The 16,331-nt window shown below is 52.7% G+C and overlaps 1 protein-coding gene across 1 annotated transcript in view; it reads left to right on the forward strand.

Moving 5' to 3' along the window:
- The first annotated feature begins 394 nt into the window (after positions 1–394).
- Positions 395–16,331, forward strand: part of TGM2 (transglutaminase 2) — a 32,716-nt gene continuing 16,779 nt past the window's right edge. Inside the window, exons 1-5 of the mRNA XM_019625082.1 lie at positions 395–514; positions 3,978–4,157; positions 9,132–9,374; positions 12,956–13,074; positions 15,619–15,747. Coding sequence (XP_019480627.1) covers positions 505–514; positions 3,978–4,157; positions 9,132–9,374; positions 12,956–13,074; positions 15,619–15,747 — 681 coding nt within the window. The 5' untranslated portion in view covers positions 395–504. The remainder of the gene's footprint in view (positions 515–3,977; positions 4,158–9,131; positions 9,375–12,955; positions 13,075–15,618; positions 15,748–16,331) is intronic.

A 16,331-nucleotide genomic window follows, 5' to 3' on the forward strand; every position in this document is an offset into this window, starting at 1 on the left:
TCACATGTGTCTGTATGTCCAGGTTTGTCTGCTGTATCTGTGGAAATGTGCCTGTGTCTCTGTGTAGCCACTTCCCTATGTCTCTGATTGTGGGTCTGTATCTGCATGTGTGAATTTTTGTGTCCAGGTGTCTCTGTTACCCAACGTCTGATGCTGTGGGTCCAGGTATGTCTGTGTGTCCTGGTCTAATTGTGTGTCCTTGTCCTTGCTGTCTCAGCCCTGTGCTGGGTCTGTTCCCGCAGGGGGAGCCCTTGCCTGGCTACCGCTCTGTCCCTCCCCTGGGCTCCTGCCCCAGCCGGCCAGCCCAGAGCGTGGGCTCAGACTGGGCGATAGTGGCCTCACCAGGTCCCCGCCTCCTTTTGTGGCTCCACCCCCCTGCCCGCCCCAAAGAGGGCTATAAGTTGCCGTTGCTCTCAGCCTCTGCAGTGCCTGCTGCCAGTGGTCTAAACTTGGAGTGTCCTGCCGCGTTTGGAGAGTTTGAGGAGTCATCGCCAGCACCTGACCATGGCCGAGGGTGAGTATTAACGTCAGCGCTACTGCCACCCCCTGCCTGGCTGTCCCTTCCTGGTCTCAGTGGTCTGCCAGTTCAATGGGGGTCAGGAGAAGCTTGGGGGTCAATCTTTAAGTCCCTGATTTGGAGAGCAACAGGAGTGTTGGGCTGGGGGAGAGGTGCCTGGCTCGCAGTCCTGGCTGGGCTTGGGGCCTCAGTTTCCCCATCCTGAGGGAATAATCATTAACCCCTGGCTCCCTGAATCAGATGAGGCCATGGAACATGAAGGTGTGTTGTAAGCTGTAACGTACCATGCTAGCGGACCATTGTCCAGGTCCTGAGTCAGTCAGTGGGGCTGCGTCCCTACTGTGTGCCAGGTGGCGAGAAGCTGTGTATGGGGTGCTGGTCTGGCCTCAGAACACTTAGCTTTTGTCAGTCCCTGCCAGCTGGAAGGAGGTGTGCATGCTGTCCCTGATAGTGTGCCAGCCAACCCTGGCTGACTCCTTGGCCCTGGGGGCCAGAGAGGAGGTTCCAGCATCCTATGGGGAAGTGGGCTGAGGGCAGCCATGTTCTCTTAGGCCCCTTCTGGCCCTCAAGTTCTACAACCCTAGTCCTTGGCCACTTGCTGAGTCTCAGCTTCCCCTCCTATAAAACATGAATGATAATGCCAGCCCTTGGTATACCTGTGAGGGCAGAGAGGAGTGGAGAAGGGGCTCAGTTAGTTTCCTACCTGCCCCCCATACACACACACACACACACACACACACACACACACAGCCCAGAAGAGGGATCTCCGCAATGGAGGATGTCCCTGCATTCATGCTGCTGGACCCAGTATCTGGCTGGCGTTTGGGTAAAGTTCATTTGCAGATGAACTCTGCACCACTGCCACCCCCAGGAAGGAGGTGTGCGGAGAGGGAATGCAGAGAGGGACATGGGGCAGGTGGGACAGGGACGAGCGGGAGGAACCGTGGACCTTCCTGGCCGGCTGTGTGATCTCAGGCCACATTTGTCCCTCTCTGGGACCCAGATCCCCAGCACATGGGATTAAAAACCAACTCAGGGCTGGCTGTGACATGTAGCCTAGGTGGCCCCTTATCCCCAATGCAGCTTCCCATCCCTGTCCCCAAGAGTGAGGCTCAGTGGGGGTGGGAGACCTTGAAGATGCCAGTGATGATAAACCTTCTGCCCCATTGTCACAGTGGCCACTTCCTACAGGGGTCCCCCAGCCAGGAAGACCTAAGGTCCGTCCTCAGTGCAGAAACCCTGTGATTCCAGACCCCATTGTATCTGCACCTTTGGAGCTGGGCATGACTTCTGGAAACCCTTCTCTAGATAATAGCCCGAGACCAGGGACTGACCATCTCTCTAAAGTCTCCCAGGGGGACAGCGGTGGTCTCTTTCCTGCTTAAGATTTTAGGGGGTTGAAGTTTCCAAAAACAGTGTTTCCTCACCCCCAGCAAGCCAGCAGGAAGATCTTTCTTCTGTGTGGAAGTCTCTCTAGCTGTGATTGTAGGGGGTCAGCTTCCAGATGTCCCCTCCCAGGCTAGGGAACAACACAGAACATGGGCGGGGGGGGGGCAGAAAGAAGTAGGGGGATGGAGAACAAACCCTGAGCTCTGATTGAAGTGCAGGCTCCAGAATCTATAGCCCTGGATTCAAGTCCCAAAGTCGCCACTTGCCGTGGGACCTGGGGCCACATAATGTCTCGCTCTGCAGCCAGTAGGCACATTGCACCTCACTTTTGGGATATTCTGTGGTGGGACGCAGGAGAGCTGGGATCATGTCCCAGTAGAAGGATTGACACGCTGGGTGACTGGACAAATCCCCACTCTTGGGCCTCGGTTGCACTGCACGCTCCCCAAGGGCACTCCAACTCCCTGAGAGTCTGTCTTGCCCAATTCCCTCACCCTATGGGCTTCTTAATCTTGACCTTGAGGTTGCCAAGATTTATGGGGTTTGTGCTTCTCTCAGACGCCCATCCACCCCATCACCCCCACCCGTACCTAGGTCTTCATCTCCCTCTGAAAACCAAAACTTTCACATATCAAGCTCCAGCCCTGAGATAAGCCCTGGGGAAAAGGTGTCCCAAGATCCTCTGCTGGAACTCACAGTAGCCCTTCGAGGCTTCAGCAAAGGAGGCACAGAGAGGCAAAGACACCTGTCCAGGGTCACACAGTGGCACAGCAGAACTGAAGCCTGGGTCCCAAAGACTCCAAACCCCTGTGATTAAAAAACAAACAAACACTTTTGGGCCGGACAAGTGGCTCAGTTGGTTAAGAGCTCGCTCAAGAGTTTGAGCTCTGAGCAACAGCAGTTCGATGCCCAGCCTGAGCTGAGCTGCCACTAAGCTGCCAATAGGTAGCAGGATGTCTCAGCTAAAAAATAAAAATAAAAACTTTTATTATGAAGACTATTGAACATCCATAAAAGTAGAGAGAATAGAATAATAATAAATGCCTATGTTATCACCCCGTCCCAACCTCCACAAACCTATGGTTACTCCTGCCTCCTGCACTTCCGTCTCACCCCCAAATCCCAGACATCACATCATTTCATCTGTAAATATTTCAATATGTATCTCTAAAGGATAAGGACTCTGTTTTATACATAAACAAATTAACAAACATTTTTAATATCACCATTTTTCCATCAGTATTCAAATTTCCAGTTGTCTCATACATGTAATAGTTTTTTTTTTAATCAAAATCTAAATAAGGCCTATGCAGCACAAGGGGTTGGAATGTCTCCGAGTTTTCTCTTATTCTAAAATTCTTCCTTGAACTTTTTTTTTCTATTTTTTTATTGCAATGTAGTTATTAAAGAAACCAGATCCTTTGTGTATAGTTTCCCTGAAAATGAATTTTATTGATTGTTTCCTGGTTCTTTATTTACCATAGTCCTCAGTCTCCTGTATTTCCTGTACATTGGAAATGGCACCTAAAAGGCAAAGCCTGTGTAATCAACCTATGCATTTTTGCCATGAAAAACATAGAAAAAAGTGTGCCATGACTTCTCCGACAGCCCAATATATGCATATTGCCCTTGCTTTAACCCAAAGAGCCCCCCAGTAACGATAGAATAGCTCGCGTTTAGTAAGCATTTATTACGCACCAGGCACTGGACTAAGTGGCTCACAACAGCCCTGTGAGGGGGACCCTGCTATCCTCACCTGTGGACAGATGGCGAAACTGAGGCCCAGAAAAGTTGAGTTGCCTGAGGTCACACAGCTGGGAGGTGGCAGAGCTGTCTCCCGACATGCCACAGTGGGCACAGCCTTGTGATTAAGAGTTAGGGAGATTTGTTCCCAGCTGGTCTCTAAGTGATGGGGTGGGGTGGGGGTTGGGAAGAGGAAGGATGGTCACTACTGCGTAGAGAGGGTTGGCTCCCTGGGGGGCCCCGTGCCCAGGGAGTGCAGGTGTGTGGCAGGGGGTCACAGCTGGCTGAGGGATGCCACCACGGCTCACGCTCCTCACTGACTCCATAGAGCTGGTTCTGGAGAGATGCGACCTGGAGCTGGAGGCCAATGGCCGTGACCACTACACGGCAGACCTGTGTGAGAAGAGGCTTGTGGTACGGCGGGGCCAGCCCTTCTGGCTGACGCTGCACTTCGAGGGCAGAAACTACGAGGCCAGCGTGGACAGCCTCACCTTCAGTGCCGTGACCGGTGAGTATCTGCACCTCCCACTCCGCTCTGGCTTGCCCTGTTCTGTGATTTCATTGTCTTGTGACAGTGAGACAGGTGACCCCATTCCTTTTTGCCCCCTGGGCAATTCCCAGCAGTCACTAGCTCCATGTCACAGACGCAGGGACTGAGGTCCAGAAAGTCGAGAGATGTCACCCCAGGCCAGCCAGATTTGTAAACAAACCTGTGCTTCTGCACACCTGGGCTCCTGAAATCCTGTTATCAGCAGGCTTGGGTCAGCTTCCTATCACGCAGGTCCATCAAGAGCTTGCTCACTCTTTCCTACATCAAAACAACTTTCCAGTTTTACCAACAGCCACTTCCCAAAATCCACGCAACTTGACCAGGCCTCTGGGATCAGGCCCAGATTGGCTTTGGGCAGTGGAGAGAACCCAGCTGGCTCCGGTCTTCTGGGAGGCTGCCTCAGGCTTGGGGGCTGGATGGACAGACCTGGTTTCTGGTGCAGACCTGGGTTGCCTACCCGCTGTGTGGCCAGAGGCAAGTTGCTTAGGCTCTCTGAGCCTATGTGAAAAGCAGCCATGGTGGAGGTTTGTTGAGTAAGAAGGGCCTGACTTAGGGGAGCACCCTGTTGACTTTAGTAGACATTGTTGGTCTTGCTTCAGGGGCTTCAGTGATGGGTGAAGGGACATTGAGGCCCCAGCCACCCCATTCCCAGATGCCCAGTTGTCCAATCCTGGGAAAGTCACCTGGAATGCTGAATTGGTTGCTTTGACTTCTGGTGGAAACCACTCCTTTGAGGTCAGCGAGGGAGCACCTGGCTGGGACTCTGGCCCAAGGGTAGGAAAGGTCAGCTCTTTCTGAGGTCTCCAAGGGCAGACAACAGCAAGCAGGAACTGCACCCTCCTGGCTGAGGCCTGTATTTACCTGGGAAGCCATTTGATAAAGCTTATCGCAAGGCTTGCAGAGTGGCCACGGATATGCCCTTTTTCCCTTTCCTACCCCCTCCTTCCCTTCTGGCAAAGACATACCAGTTACCCAGGGACACCCCACACACACACACACACAGCACCTGTGGGGCCCTTTCTAACAGCTAGTCTCTGATCTTTCTAGCCTCAGTTTCCCTTCTATAAAGTGGAAGGTTGGAGCAAGTGGTGCTCTGAGAAGAGCCAGGCTTAGGATGATAAAACTCACACCCATGGAGCGCCTACTGTTTGCATTCCTATCCTATTAGAACTCTCCCATCTTGGCAGCGTAAGGAGTTCACTGAGGTCAGAAAGGTCAAGTCAGGGCCGGCCGAGTGGCGCATTGGTTAAGAGTTGGCTTGGGACACCAGCTCTGAGCAGCAGAGCCCCGGTTCAGATCCCACATGAGGGCCAGTGATGCTGCGCCCTCTACAGCTAAGATAGTGAACAACAGCTTGACCTGGAGCTCGGCTGCTGTGAGTCGCCGGCAATGGCGTAGGCTGCAGTCCCTGCTGCAGTGGGCTGCCATAAGCTACCGTGTGAGGCTGGCAGCCAGCGTGAGCAGCCATCCAATGGCCAGCAAGCGACTGCCTCACCCGGGAAGAGCACAATGATAATACCAACAAGGGCCAGTGAAGCAACGTCCTCCACAACTAGACTGACGAACGAAAGGATAGCAACTTGTCTGTTCCCCTTCCCCGATTCCCCAATAAAATCTTTCAAAAAACAAAAAGAAAGGTCAGGTTACTTGCCCAGATCACACAACGAGCAGAGAACAAGCAGCATTCAAACCCTGACCCCAGAGTTGACGTTTTTCATCACTGTGACCCCACAACAGGCACCTTCACCTATTAATCACAAGTGCCTGCCAAGCCTTGGTTTGTTCCTCTGTGAAATGGAACAGTAGGTGAGCTACCAGCCTGGGCAGCCTGTGATTCCCCCACTTTCTTTTTTCTTCTTTCATTCTCAGGGTGTCCCCTTTCTTTCTCTTTCTCAACTATCTAGGCAACCTGGCATTAGATAATTAGGGTCCCACGTTCAGGGCTGTAGAAGCTACTGGCCTGCCCACTCCAGCAACTAATCTCTGTTCTCCAGTCTTCACTAGCTTATCTCAAACTGTAGCCCACTTGCCCTGGTCACTTCCACAGCCCCTGTGAGCAGCCATGGAAGGAACTACTATCTCTAGATGCACATTGCTTCCCTTCCTCAGCAAGCAAGACCCTCCCCGAGGCTGGGGAAGCCGGAGGGACAATAGCAGGAAACCAGGCCTTCCCAACTCAAGGCCTGGCTTGTGTCAACTCCCAGCCCGGGGCCGGGCCTGGGCACCCTGCTCCTCTGTTAGAACATTCCAGCTGGTGATCAGCTTGTTTTATCTCTTCGGGGAAAATGAAGCCCAGGGAGGGGGAGAGAGCTGGCAAGGTCACTCAGCAAATGGAGTGTGTGGCCTGACCCCACGCATACCCAGGGGCTGTGTGTTTCACCCAAACCGTTGGAGACCTGGCAGGCTCTGTTAGAGGGTACAGCCCCCAGTACACAAATGCCACCTTTGTTCCAGAATTAAAGCTCTGCTTCCCTCTCAGGGGAAGTCAGGGCTTGGAGGTGAGTAGGGTGGGAGTGAGGTCAGCCTGAAGGAGTGAAAAGAACCCTTATGAGGCTAGTGGAAGGCTTTGCTCTGGAAGGTTCCTCTCACTCACCCAACCGGGTTCCCCACCACCATGGTCTGGGACAATGGCCAGGGCCCTTCAGGTCCCCAGAGTCATTTAAGCCTAGAGGGGTCCCTGTGGTGCCTCTGGCCCCACCAAGAGTACCGTGTGGAACTGCAGCCCAGGAATTTTCAAAGCCAGCTTAGGTGAGCAGAGCAGTGGTGGGAAGGGGGCTACTCCTTCCTCATCCCACCCTCCAGGCCCTTTGGAAGAAAGGGGCGCGTGTGTGTGTGTGTGTGTGTGTGTGTGTGTGTGTGTGTGTGTGCACGCGCGCGCACAGCTGCTCCAGGACAGACAGAAAGGGAAGTGTGTTCCTGACCTTTTCCCACAAGTAGTATGTCCACAGTGACTGTGGCTATGGGACCTGGCCCAGGTGGTAACCATTGTGACCAGATCACTGATCATCCAAACAGGGACGTTTCTGAGAATGAAAGGGACGCCATTAATAATTATGCTAAGACCACAGGCATAAACTGGGACAGAGAGCCACCCTCACTTTTACCCCTCTTGGCCTCAGTTTCCATTCCACTCCAGTCCTCAAATCTTATTTGGCCTGAGAATTCTGATTTGTAATGGTCTTTTATGATGATACTGAGGATAGCTCACATTTAGGGCATAATTGCTATGTGTGAGTCACTGTTTTAAATGCCTTCTCTGAGCTCTCTAAGCAGTGTTAGGAAGGTAGTGTGACAATAAACAATAACTATTATTTATTGAGCACTTACTGTGTGCCAGGTACCGTGTGATGTGCTTTGCATACCTCACCTTCTTTAAGCTTCACACTGACCTTATGACGAGGTACTGCAATTGACCCCGTTTCACAGATGAGAAAACTGAGGCACAGAGAAACTAAATAGCTTGTCCAAGGTTACAGAGCCAGTATCGGACCTGGAATCAGATCCTCCCAGACATGTGGTCTAAGCCTATTTTCTTCTTTGGTGAGAAAGTTGCAGATCAGAGAAGGCTTGTGACTTAGCCGAGGTGACACGGTGCTCAGGGTCTGAGAGGGAGAACCAGGCCCTGGTTGGCCTCAGGGCTGCCAAACTCCTCCCTTAAATGCTGACTCTGGAATACAAGAGAGCGTTTAAAGGCTTACAGCTGGCTCCTGGCACCCAGACAGGGTCCCGGAGGCCTGTTAGTTCATGGTTATATTTGGGCCTGGGTGTGGGTGGGAAGCGGGGGTCTGGGTGACGGGAGGGAGCAGGCCCCCATATTGTCAGCAGCAGTGGGCAGAGCTGCAGGGAGGGAGATGGAAAAATAAAAATAAACCCTCCTGGGCAGCCGCCCAGTCGAGCAGAGAAGGTCCTGTTTCTCCTCTCCGCCACCCAAGTCCAGAAAGGGTGGCCAGCCAGCCCTTGCCCTCCCTGTGACTCAGAACTGCCTGCGTGGGCCAGGCCCTCTCCTCCACCTGAAAAAAGCAGCTGTTTGAGGCAAGCTCTCTACCTCTCTGAACCTTGAGACCCCTACTAGGGAGCATCCTCTGGGAATCAGAGGTGCCGTGGGGGACAGCCCAGAGCCTAGAGACCTGGGCTCAGGCGCTAACTTTGCTGCAGACCCCTGGGATACCTTTGGGAGACTCCATCTCTTTCAGGCCTCAGTTGTCCCACATGTATAATGGGTCTTAGGGGAAGCAGAGAGTGCCACGGCATTTCATCAAGTGTACAAGGTTGTAGGAAGGTGAGGGATGGCTATGACCCCTCCTCAGGTCTGCCTGTGGAGATCCAGAGGCCAAAAGCTGGGGGGAGATAAACACTTAGAGGCTGCCTGGGCCAGCACCCGACAGCAAGGGGACTCTCAGACAGGCCCCCGTGGAGATGTCAGAAGCCCAAGTTCCTATCTTACTCAGAGCCTGGGCTTTTTTTTCTGAAAAGAAAAGGCCGCTAGCAGGTAAAGGAACTAGGCAGGAAAAGGGGACCCTTGGGAGCATCTGTCTAATTCCTATCCATGCTCCAGGTGGACAAACTGAGAAGGGGATGGTCTTGTCCAAAGTCGTGCATTCCAGAACAGTATGACTGAAACCCTGTGCCAGGCTGCACTGTCCCCTCTTCCAGGTGGACTCTATCTAATTGAGGGCCTGCTGTGCGCCTGCAGCTTTTCATGCATTCCCACAAAACCACTCTGTAAGGTTGGGGTTTGGTCCCCGCTTTACAGATGGGGAAACCGAGGCTCAGGGAGATAAAACCTCTTGCCGAAGCTCCCTCAGTGGTTAGTGGCAGAACTAGGTCTTGAACCCAGGCCCGTGGACCCCCAGCCGTGCCTGGTCCCTGTCATCCTGGGTCCCTCCCTGCCCGCTCGCCCCGGCTCACAGCCCCTGTTCTCTTCCTCTGCAGGCCCAGCCCCCAGCGAGGAAGCTGGAACCAAAGCCCGCTTCCCACTGACCGATGTTGTGGAGGAAGGTGGCTGGAATGCCTCGATGGTAAACCAGCAGGACAATGTCCTCTCATTGCAGCTCAGCACCCCAGCCAATGCCCCCATCGGACTGTACCGCCTCAGCCTGGAGGCCTCCACCGGCTACCAGGGCTCCAGCTTCATGCTGGGCCACTTCGTCCTGCTCTTCAACAGCTGGTGCCCAGGTGAGCTGCACTCCATTCATGGGCAGGTGGGAGATGGACAGGGCTAGACCCATCCATGGGGGCCATTGAGGGTGGGGGAATGGGGCAGGAGAGACATAGAAGTGGGTTGAGTGAGGCCCACTCTGTGCAGCTCCATGTTCAGCCTCACAAAAACCTGGTGATGTGAGGACTCCTGCTGTTCCCATTTACAAGCAAAATGACTTGCCCAAGGCCACAGAGCTACCGAGCGATCTTCCACCATGTCTTGGCCCTTATGTTCCCATGGCGCTGTAGGCCAGGCATGGGGGTGGCCCGGGTTCCGAAGCCCCGTTCAGTAATAGGGTGCCCAGTGGATACCCAGAGCCATACGCCACACATGGTTCTGTGTCATAGGGCTCTATTTTAAATCTCACCAGACTGGCTTGGGGAGGAGAAAGTGAGAGAGGCGGAAAGATGGGGTAGCCAGGAGAGGTGGACAGGAACAGTTTGTTTACCTAAGTGCTTCCTCATACACTCTGTCAATTATTCCTCTCAACCATCCCGAGGGGAGAGGTCAGAATCCTCCTTTCGCAGACAAGAAACTAAGGCTCAGAGAAGTTAAGTGGCTTTGGGCAGCTCTTTCAATGGACAGAACTAGAGCGTCAGAGGGGAGGGCTCCGGAGAACGAAGGCTGGCTTGAGCAGGAGGAGGAGGCCTGGGCTGCCACGCCACGTTTGGACCTCAGGTTCCCCATCTGACTACCAAGGCAATCAGATCTGTCTTCTTCCTGTTCCCACACAGCAAGGCAGAGAGAGATGCCTGGTGGGCAGGCCCCAGACTGGGAATGAGGGTGTCCCCCCTCAAAGCCGGGGTCCAGGGCAGAAATTCTGGCCTCTCCAGCATCAGAAAAGCTGCTTCTTATACAGGGCCACTGCTTTATTTTTTTTTCCTTTTCCATTTTGGGGGCATTTTATAACATTTGAGCAGAAAGGACTTCTTTATTTTCTCTTTTATGTACTTTGGCTTTTATTTCTATGTCTATTAATAATTATAACAGTAATACAGGAGACTATCCTCTTTGTAAAAACTTCAAGCATTACAGAGAAACAGCCCCCTGGCTCCCCTCCTTGGGGAATAACCGTTATTAGCCGTCTTGGGGGGCTCATCTCCTTCGATTCAGATGCATGTGCCTGGAGACATCGCTGTATTAATGGTTTCCTCTGCCTCTCTTAACCATAAAAGGATCCCCAGTATACATCAACCTACTGGGGGGTTTTCCCCAGCGTCTGCTACTTCAGCTCATTCTACTTAAGAGCCCGAGTGTCCCTCCCATGTGGGTGGTTCATTCATGTGGCCCCTCACCCACGGCCATTCATGTGACCCCTTCGCCCATGGCCATGAGGTCGTCTCCAGTGACTCATCACGGGGAAAGGTCACCACGAGCACTCTTGCTCACATGGAATGATTTCTCAAGACAGAAGTGGCCTTGCTGGCCCCCACTGTATGTGTGTTTTGATTTTTGACAACCTGCAAAACTTACAGCTGGTTGGCAGCCCGGCCTGTGGAGCAGAAACATGCCACTGTCCTCCTGTGACCAACACTGCACGGTGTCAGCATTCAGGGAAGCAAGGTTCTGGGGATGTCCTCCTTCCTCTGGAACTGTCCCCTCCCTGCCGAGCCGGTTGGGATGGCAACCAAGCAGCACAGTGACTAAAGTGACCCACATCCCAGGGTGGGAGCCTTGAGGCGGCGGTGGAACTGGTGATGGGGAGGCAGGGAGCTGGCCTCGGTGGGCGTGGAGGTGGGGGCGCTTGGTGAGGACACTGCTCTCCCTCTGGGGGGACAGGGCAGGATCTGCCTGTGAGATGGGACCCTCCTGCCCCTGAGCTCCAACATGGACAGGATCGAATGCCCGTCATGTAGGAGGCTTCTGTCCCCAGTGTCCCTACCTTTACCAGAAAGACACCTGAGCTGAGGACGGAAGTCCCAGGGTGCTGACACTCTGACTCCAACAGGGGAACATCGTGGGTTTTTCCTTCCCTTTCATTCTTTCTTCCACACTGCCGGCTAATTTATAACCATGGAAGTTCATTTATCATAAGGCTAGTTTTGTTGTTGCTTTTTGTTTGTTTGTTTTTTAAAAGAAATTTTATTGGGGAACAGTGTGTTTTTCCAGGACCCATCAGCTCCAAGTCAAGTGGTTGTTTCAGTCTAGTTGTGGAGGGCGCAGCTCCTTGGCCCATGTGGGAATCGAACCGGCAACCTTGGTGTTATGAGCCTGCGCTCTAACTGCCTAGGCTAACCAGCCACCTCCATAAGGCTAGTGTTTACTGCATAGTTTCCAGAACCAAAGAGCAGGATACATAAGACACCCGACCGCTTTCACATCCACCTCCCTCCATGCAATAAGAATGGGGTGGTGTTGGTCACTGCAGATGGACCTCGCAGAGCCCAGGGGCCCAAGGGGCCTGGGCAGCTGCAATCTAGGCTCACCTTTGCCGGTCTCTGGATGGACTTTGCAAGCTGACTTCACTAGGTACAGCACCTGGGCCCACCATACTTTTAGGGGTCCATGAAAATGTGTTAATTTCTTTTAAAATCAGAAGGAAAAAGATATTTAGACCCGAGAATGTTTTAATATGTAATATTAAATAATATAATATGTAATAATAATATTAATCATTATACCAATGCAGTCATAAAATATAATTTTAATATCTTTTTTGATGGAGGAAAGGGCCCATGGAAGCAAAAATGCCCAGGGCCCAGCAAAGGCATAACATGGCTCTCAATATCCCCTTCTCAGCCTCCGTTTCTTCACCTGCGAAGTAGGGCTGGTAAAGGTTAGCCTGACCTTTCACCTGCTGCCATCTGGTCCCAACGACCCCAGCCCTCCTTTCTGTCCTTACTAGTCACAGGGAACTAAGTGCCCTGCATTTTCCAGCAGCTGTACTTTTGCAGTCTCTGGTCCTCTTCTTAGAAGGTCATCAAGGCATCAGGTGCCACCTGCTCCAGGTGGCTCTCCCTGACCTCCCAGGTAGACAAGACCCCACCTCCCCAAGGTCCCAGTCACCCTTTCTTGGCTTTCTCTCCACCCTGAATCATGCTGACTCAGGGCTTCAGCTTGCAAAGCATCTTTCAGATCTGCAGTCACATTTGACTCACAGGGAACACGGAGAGGTGGGCAGAGAAGGAGAATCGCCCTGCCCAGGGTCACACAGCAAGTGGGGATCAGAGCTAGAGGGCTCTAACGCCTGTCCAGGGTTCCTCTGTTTCTTGTTATGGCACCAGTTTTCCCATCTGTAAAATGGGGCTTTCATGGATCCCTTGGACATAGGGCTTTTGCGGAGAAAAGGCAAGTTAATATATGCCACACACTTACCACAAATCCTGGCACGTGACCAGGGTTGGATAAAAGGCAGGCATTGTTGTCACTAACTGATAACATCTTATGTTGTTGACAGAGTATTACTAATTAATGATCTGCTTTTCTGATTAAAAGATAAAAAGGCCCCTGAGACGCCAACCTGGCCCTGGGGAGTTTGGCACCCCAGCTGCCATGTCTGCGGAGACTCTGGGCCTTGCCAGACCCAGAGCTGAGTTTCCTTCCTTCTCACCCATAGCGGATGCTGTGTACCTGGACTCCGAAGCGGAGCGGCAGGAGTACGTCCTAACCCAGCACGGCTTCATCTACCAGGGTTCAGCCAAGTTCATAAACAGCATACCTTGGAACTTTGGGCAGGTAGGGCCACACCCTGACCCTCTCAACCATCTCAGGCCCACTGTGTGCCGTGCTCTGGGTCTGAGGCAGTCAAAGCTACAAAGGTGTGAGCAGGTCTCGGGGTCACCCACCCCAGGCTGTCAGGATTCAAGGTTCCTGAAATGGCTGGGGGCTCAGAGAGGAACCAGGCTAAGCCTGAGGTCACACAGCAAAGCGTCGCCCTACCCACTATGGGAGCAGCAGCCCCAGGCATTCAAGGTGGAAAAGAATCAGGAGAGCCATTGGGAGTTGTGGGCTGGCAGGTGCAACGGGAAGGAGAAGGGGAACATTCAAGGTCATATATCAGAATGATAGGCAGCATTTGGAGAGTGTGTAAAACACAGACCACTGGGTCTCCCCCTAGTTCCTGATTCAGTGGGTCTGGGTCTGGGCTGAGAATCTGCATTTTTAACAAGTTCCCAGGTGATGCTGATGTTTCTGATCCAGCATCCATACTTTGAAAACCACTGGTCTGGTTGTTATCTATTAGCTACTGCTGAGTAACAAACAAGCCCGCAGGCCGGCTGAGTGGCTCAGTTGGTTAAGAGCTCGCTCAAGAGTTTGAGCTCTGAGCAACAGCGGTTCGAGTCCAGCCCGAGCTGAGCAGCCGCTGAGCTGCCAACAGGTAGCAGGATGGCTCAGCTAAAAAAAAACAACAACAACAACAACAACAACAAAAAACAAACAAACAAGCCCGAACCTTAGAGACACAAAACAACCCTCATGTGTTATTTCTCAGAAGTCTCTGGGTCAGCCGGGGCACGGGCCATCTAGGCTGGGCCTGGCTGACCTCAGCTGGAGGGCTCCTCTTGGCTCCATGTGGTTCCTCGTTATCCAGCAGGCCAGTCTGGGCTTGTTCTCCAAACCAATGCTCTGATTCCCGCTACCATCCAGCCTCCCTTAAAAATTCCTGAGGCATTGCTAAGAAAAGTCATGAAGCAAGAACCATCACACCTCCTAGATTGTTAGTGGGAGTTGGCCTGCCAGGGTGGGGTTCACCTTGAGATACCTCTAGCATTCCCTGCAGCAGAGTCCGTGCTCAGGTGTACCCTGGGACCACAGGAAAGTTCTCCCTGTGTGATCTGGGACTCTGGCCTCGGTTTTCTCATCTGAATAGTGGGGGTAATCATTGTAAAAATATCTGCCCGGAAACCCTGTAGCCTGTTGTGAGATATAAATGAAATGATGGTGTGACCAAGATACATAAAATATACCCAAGATTGAATTGGTTCTTGAGTCCCAGGCTCTGTATTCTCCCCTGAGAAACAGAACAAAGCCAAGGTCACCTTTCATTTCCTTAGTTCCTGTTCTGTGTCCAGGCTGCACTGGGCCATGGGCCATGGCCCCTGCAAAACTCCCAGAAATCATCACAATCCAGGATCTTAAGGCATAAAGATCCTGGACTTTCAGGGAAGTTCCTGAAACAGGCATGATTTGGGCTGAGCTGTGAAGGAAGTGGATGCATGGTCTACTAGGCAAAGGGAATTACATGAGCAAAAGCTAGGAGGAGGGAAAATATACGCCTAAGAAGAATGTGGTAGCTTGGGAAGCACCGTATTCATATACGAAAGAGCTCCAGGAGAAGTGGGAGAAGTCCGCAGTGTCCAGGTTGTAAACAGCCCCGAATGTCAGGCTGATGGTCACAGGGAGCCACAAAAGGTTTCAAGCCACGGAGGGCTGTTCTGCAGCATGGAGGGACTAGCTTGGGACAAGACCACAGAGATGGGGAGCATGGGGCAGGTGGAAGTGCCTTTGAACAGGACAGATGGGTGAGCCAATGGAAGGTGACGTGGAGGGGGGCTCTACTGTTGATAAAGATAACATTTGAGTCACAAGGATGAAAAGGTGTGAGCCAGATGGAGAGTGGTAGGAAGAACATTCCAAGCAAAGGAAATAGCAAGTGCAAAGACCCTGAGGCAGCGAGCCTGGGGCAGAGCAAGTGTGTGCGCGAGTAGTGAGAGACCAGGTGAGGCGAAACAGGGGGGTGGACCCCGATCATGAAGGGCCTTGCAGGCCACAGGGGAAAGTCTACGAGTTTACTCTGATTATAGTGGAAATAAGAAAGGTAGTGAGATTAGATTTATGTCTTTATAATCTGCCTCATCTCTAATCAGAGCAGTGTGTGGTGGGGAGGTGGGGGAGGAGGTGACACTCATCAACCGTGCAGGGTGAGTCAGGCTTTAGGGGATGTGGGAGATTTGGGTGAGCAGAGAGGGGACAGGGACAGCGCCAGGGCCTGGAAGTCCTGGGAATGCTGGGCTCCTCACTCTGGAGCCTGTACTCCAAATTCCCACAACCTTGGTGCAAGCACACCCCTTTTTCTTTTCTCACACACTCAGTCTTTGTCCCACCCTACCAGCTCCCGGGCCAGGGGAAGCTGACATCACAGAGATGGGGCAGACCCAGCCTGAGCCTCCCTGTCTGGTGTGTGAAACCGAGTAGAGAGGTCCTACAGCTGCTGGGCTTCAAGGCGGGCTCCCTGGAGGAGGTGACCCCCCCATCCTCCTCTTGTTTCCTCTGACATAGTTTGAAGACGGGATCCTGGACATCTGCCTGATGCTCCTGGACGTCAACCCCAAGTTCCTGAAAAACGGTGGCCGTGACTGCTCCCGCCGCAGCAGCCCCATCTATGTGGGCCGAGTGGTGAGCGCCATGGTGAGTGGCAAGGCCCACCCCAGGGGCCCGTGACAGGGCACGGTGCGGGGAGACCCAGGAAATGGACACGTCTCAGCTAAGAGAGCTTCTATTTAGAAAGACAAGGTTTACCCAAATGAGGGTAATACCATGTGATCCCTCAAAGCAATTCATTCATTCATTCATTCATTCATTCATTCATTCAGCAAATATTTATCAAGTACCACTATGTCCTAGGCACTGGGGAAACAGCTGGTATAAGACATGTGTGGTCTCTAACTTCCTAGAGCTTATGTTGTAGTGGGAGGGGACAGACATTAACCAAAATGTCATGTAAATGGGTGCACAGTCATAAATAATGATGTAGGCGCTGAAGGAGCCCAGATGTGCCTAAACTCAGTGGTGGGGGGGAGGAGGAACCTCCCTAAGTGATAATCCCTGAGCTGGTGTAATAACTAAGAGGAGAACATTGCAGGCAGAGGGTACAGGCTGTGCAAAGCGCCTGAAGAGGGACCGAATTGGGCCGGTTTGAGGAGCAGAAGGGAGGCCAGTATAGGGGGGCAGGGGTGGAGTGAACAAGGGGGAGCAGGGTGCAAGTGGGGCTG

The sequence above is a fragment of the Hipposideros armiger genome, unplaced genomic scaffold, assembly GCF_001890085.2.
Source record: "Hipposideros armiger isolate ML-2016 unplaced genomic scaffold, ASM189008v1 scaffold_613, whole genome shotgun sequence".
Lineage (NCBI taxonomy): Eukaryota > Metazoa > Chordata > Mammalia > Chiroptera > Hipposideridae > Hipposideros > Hipposideros armiger.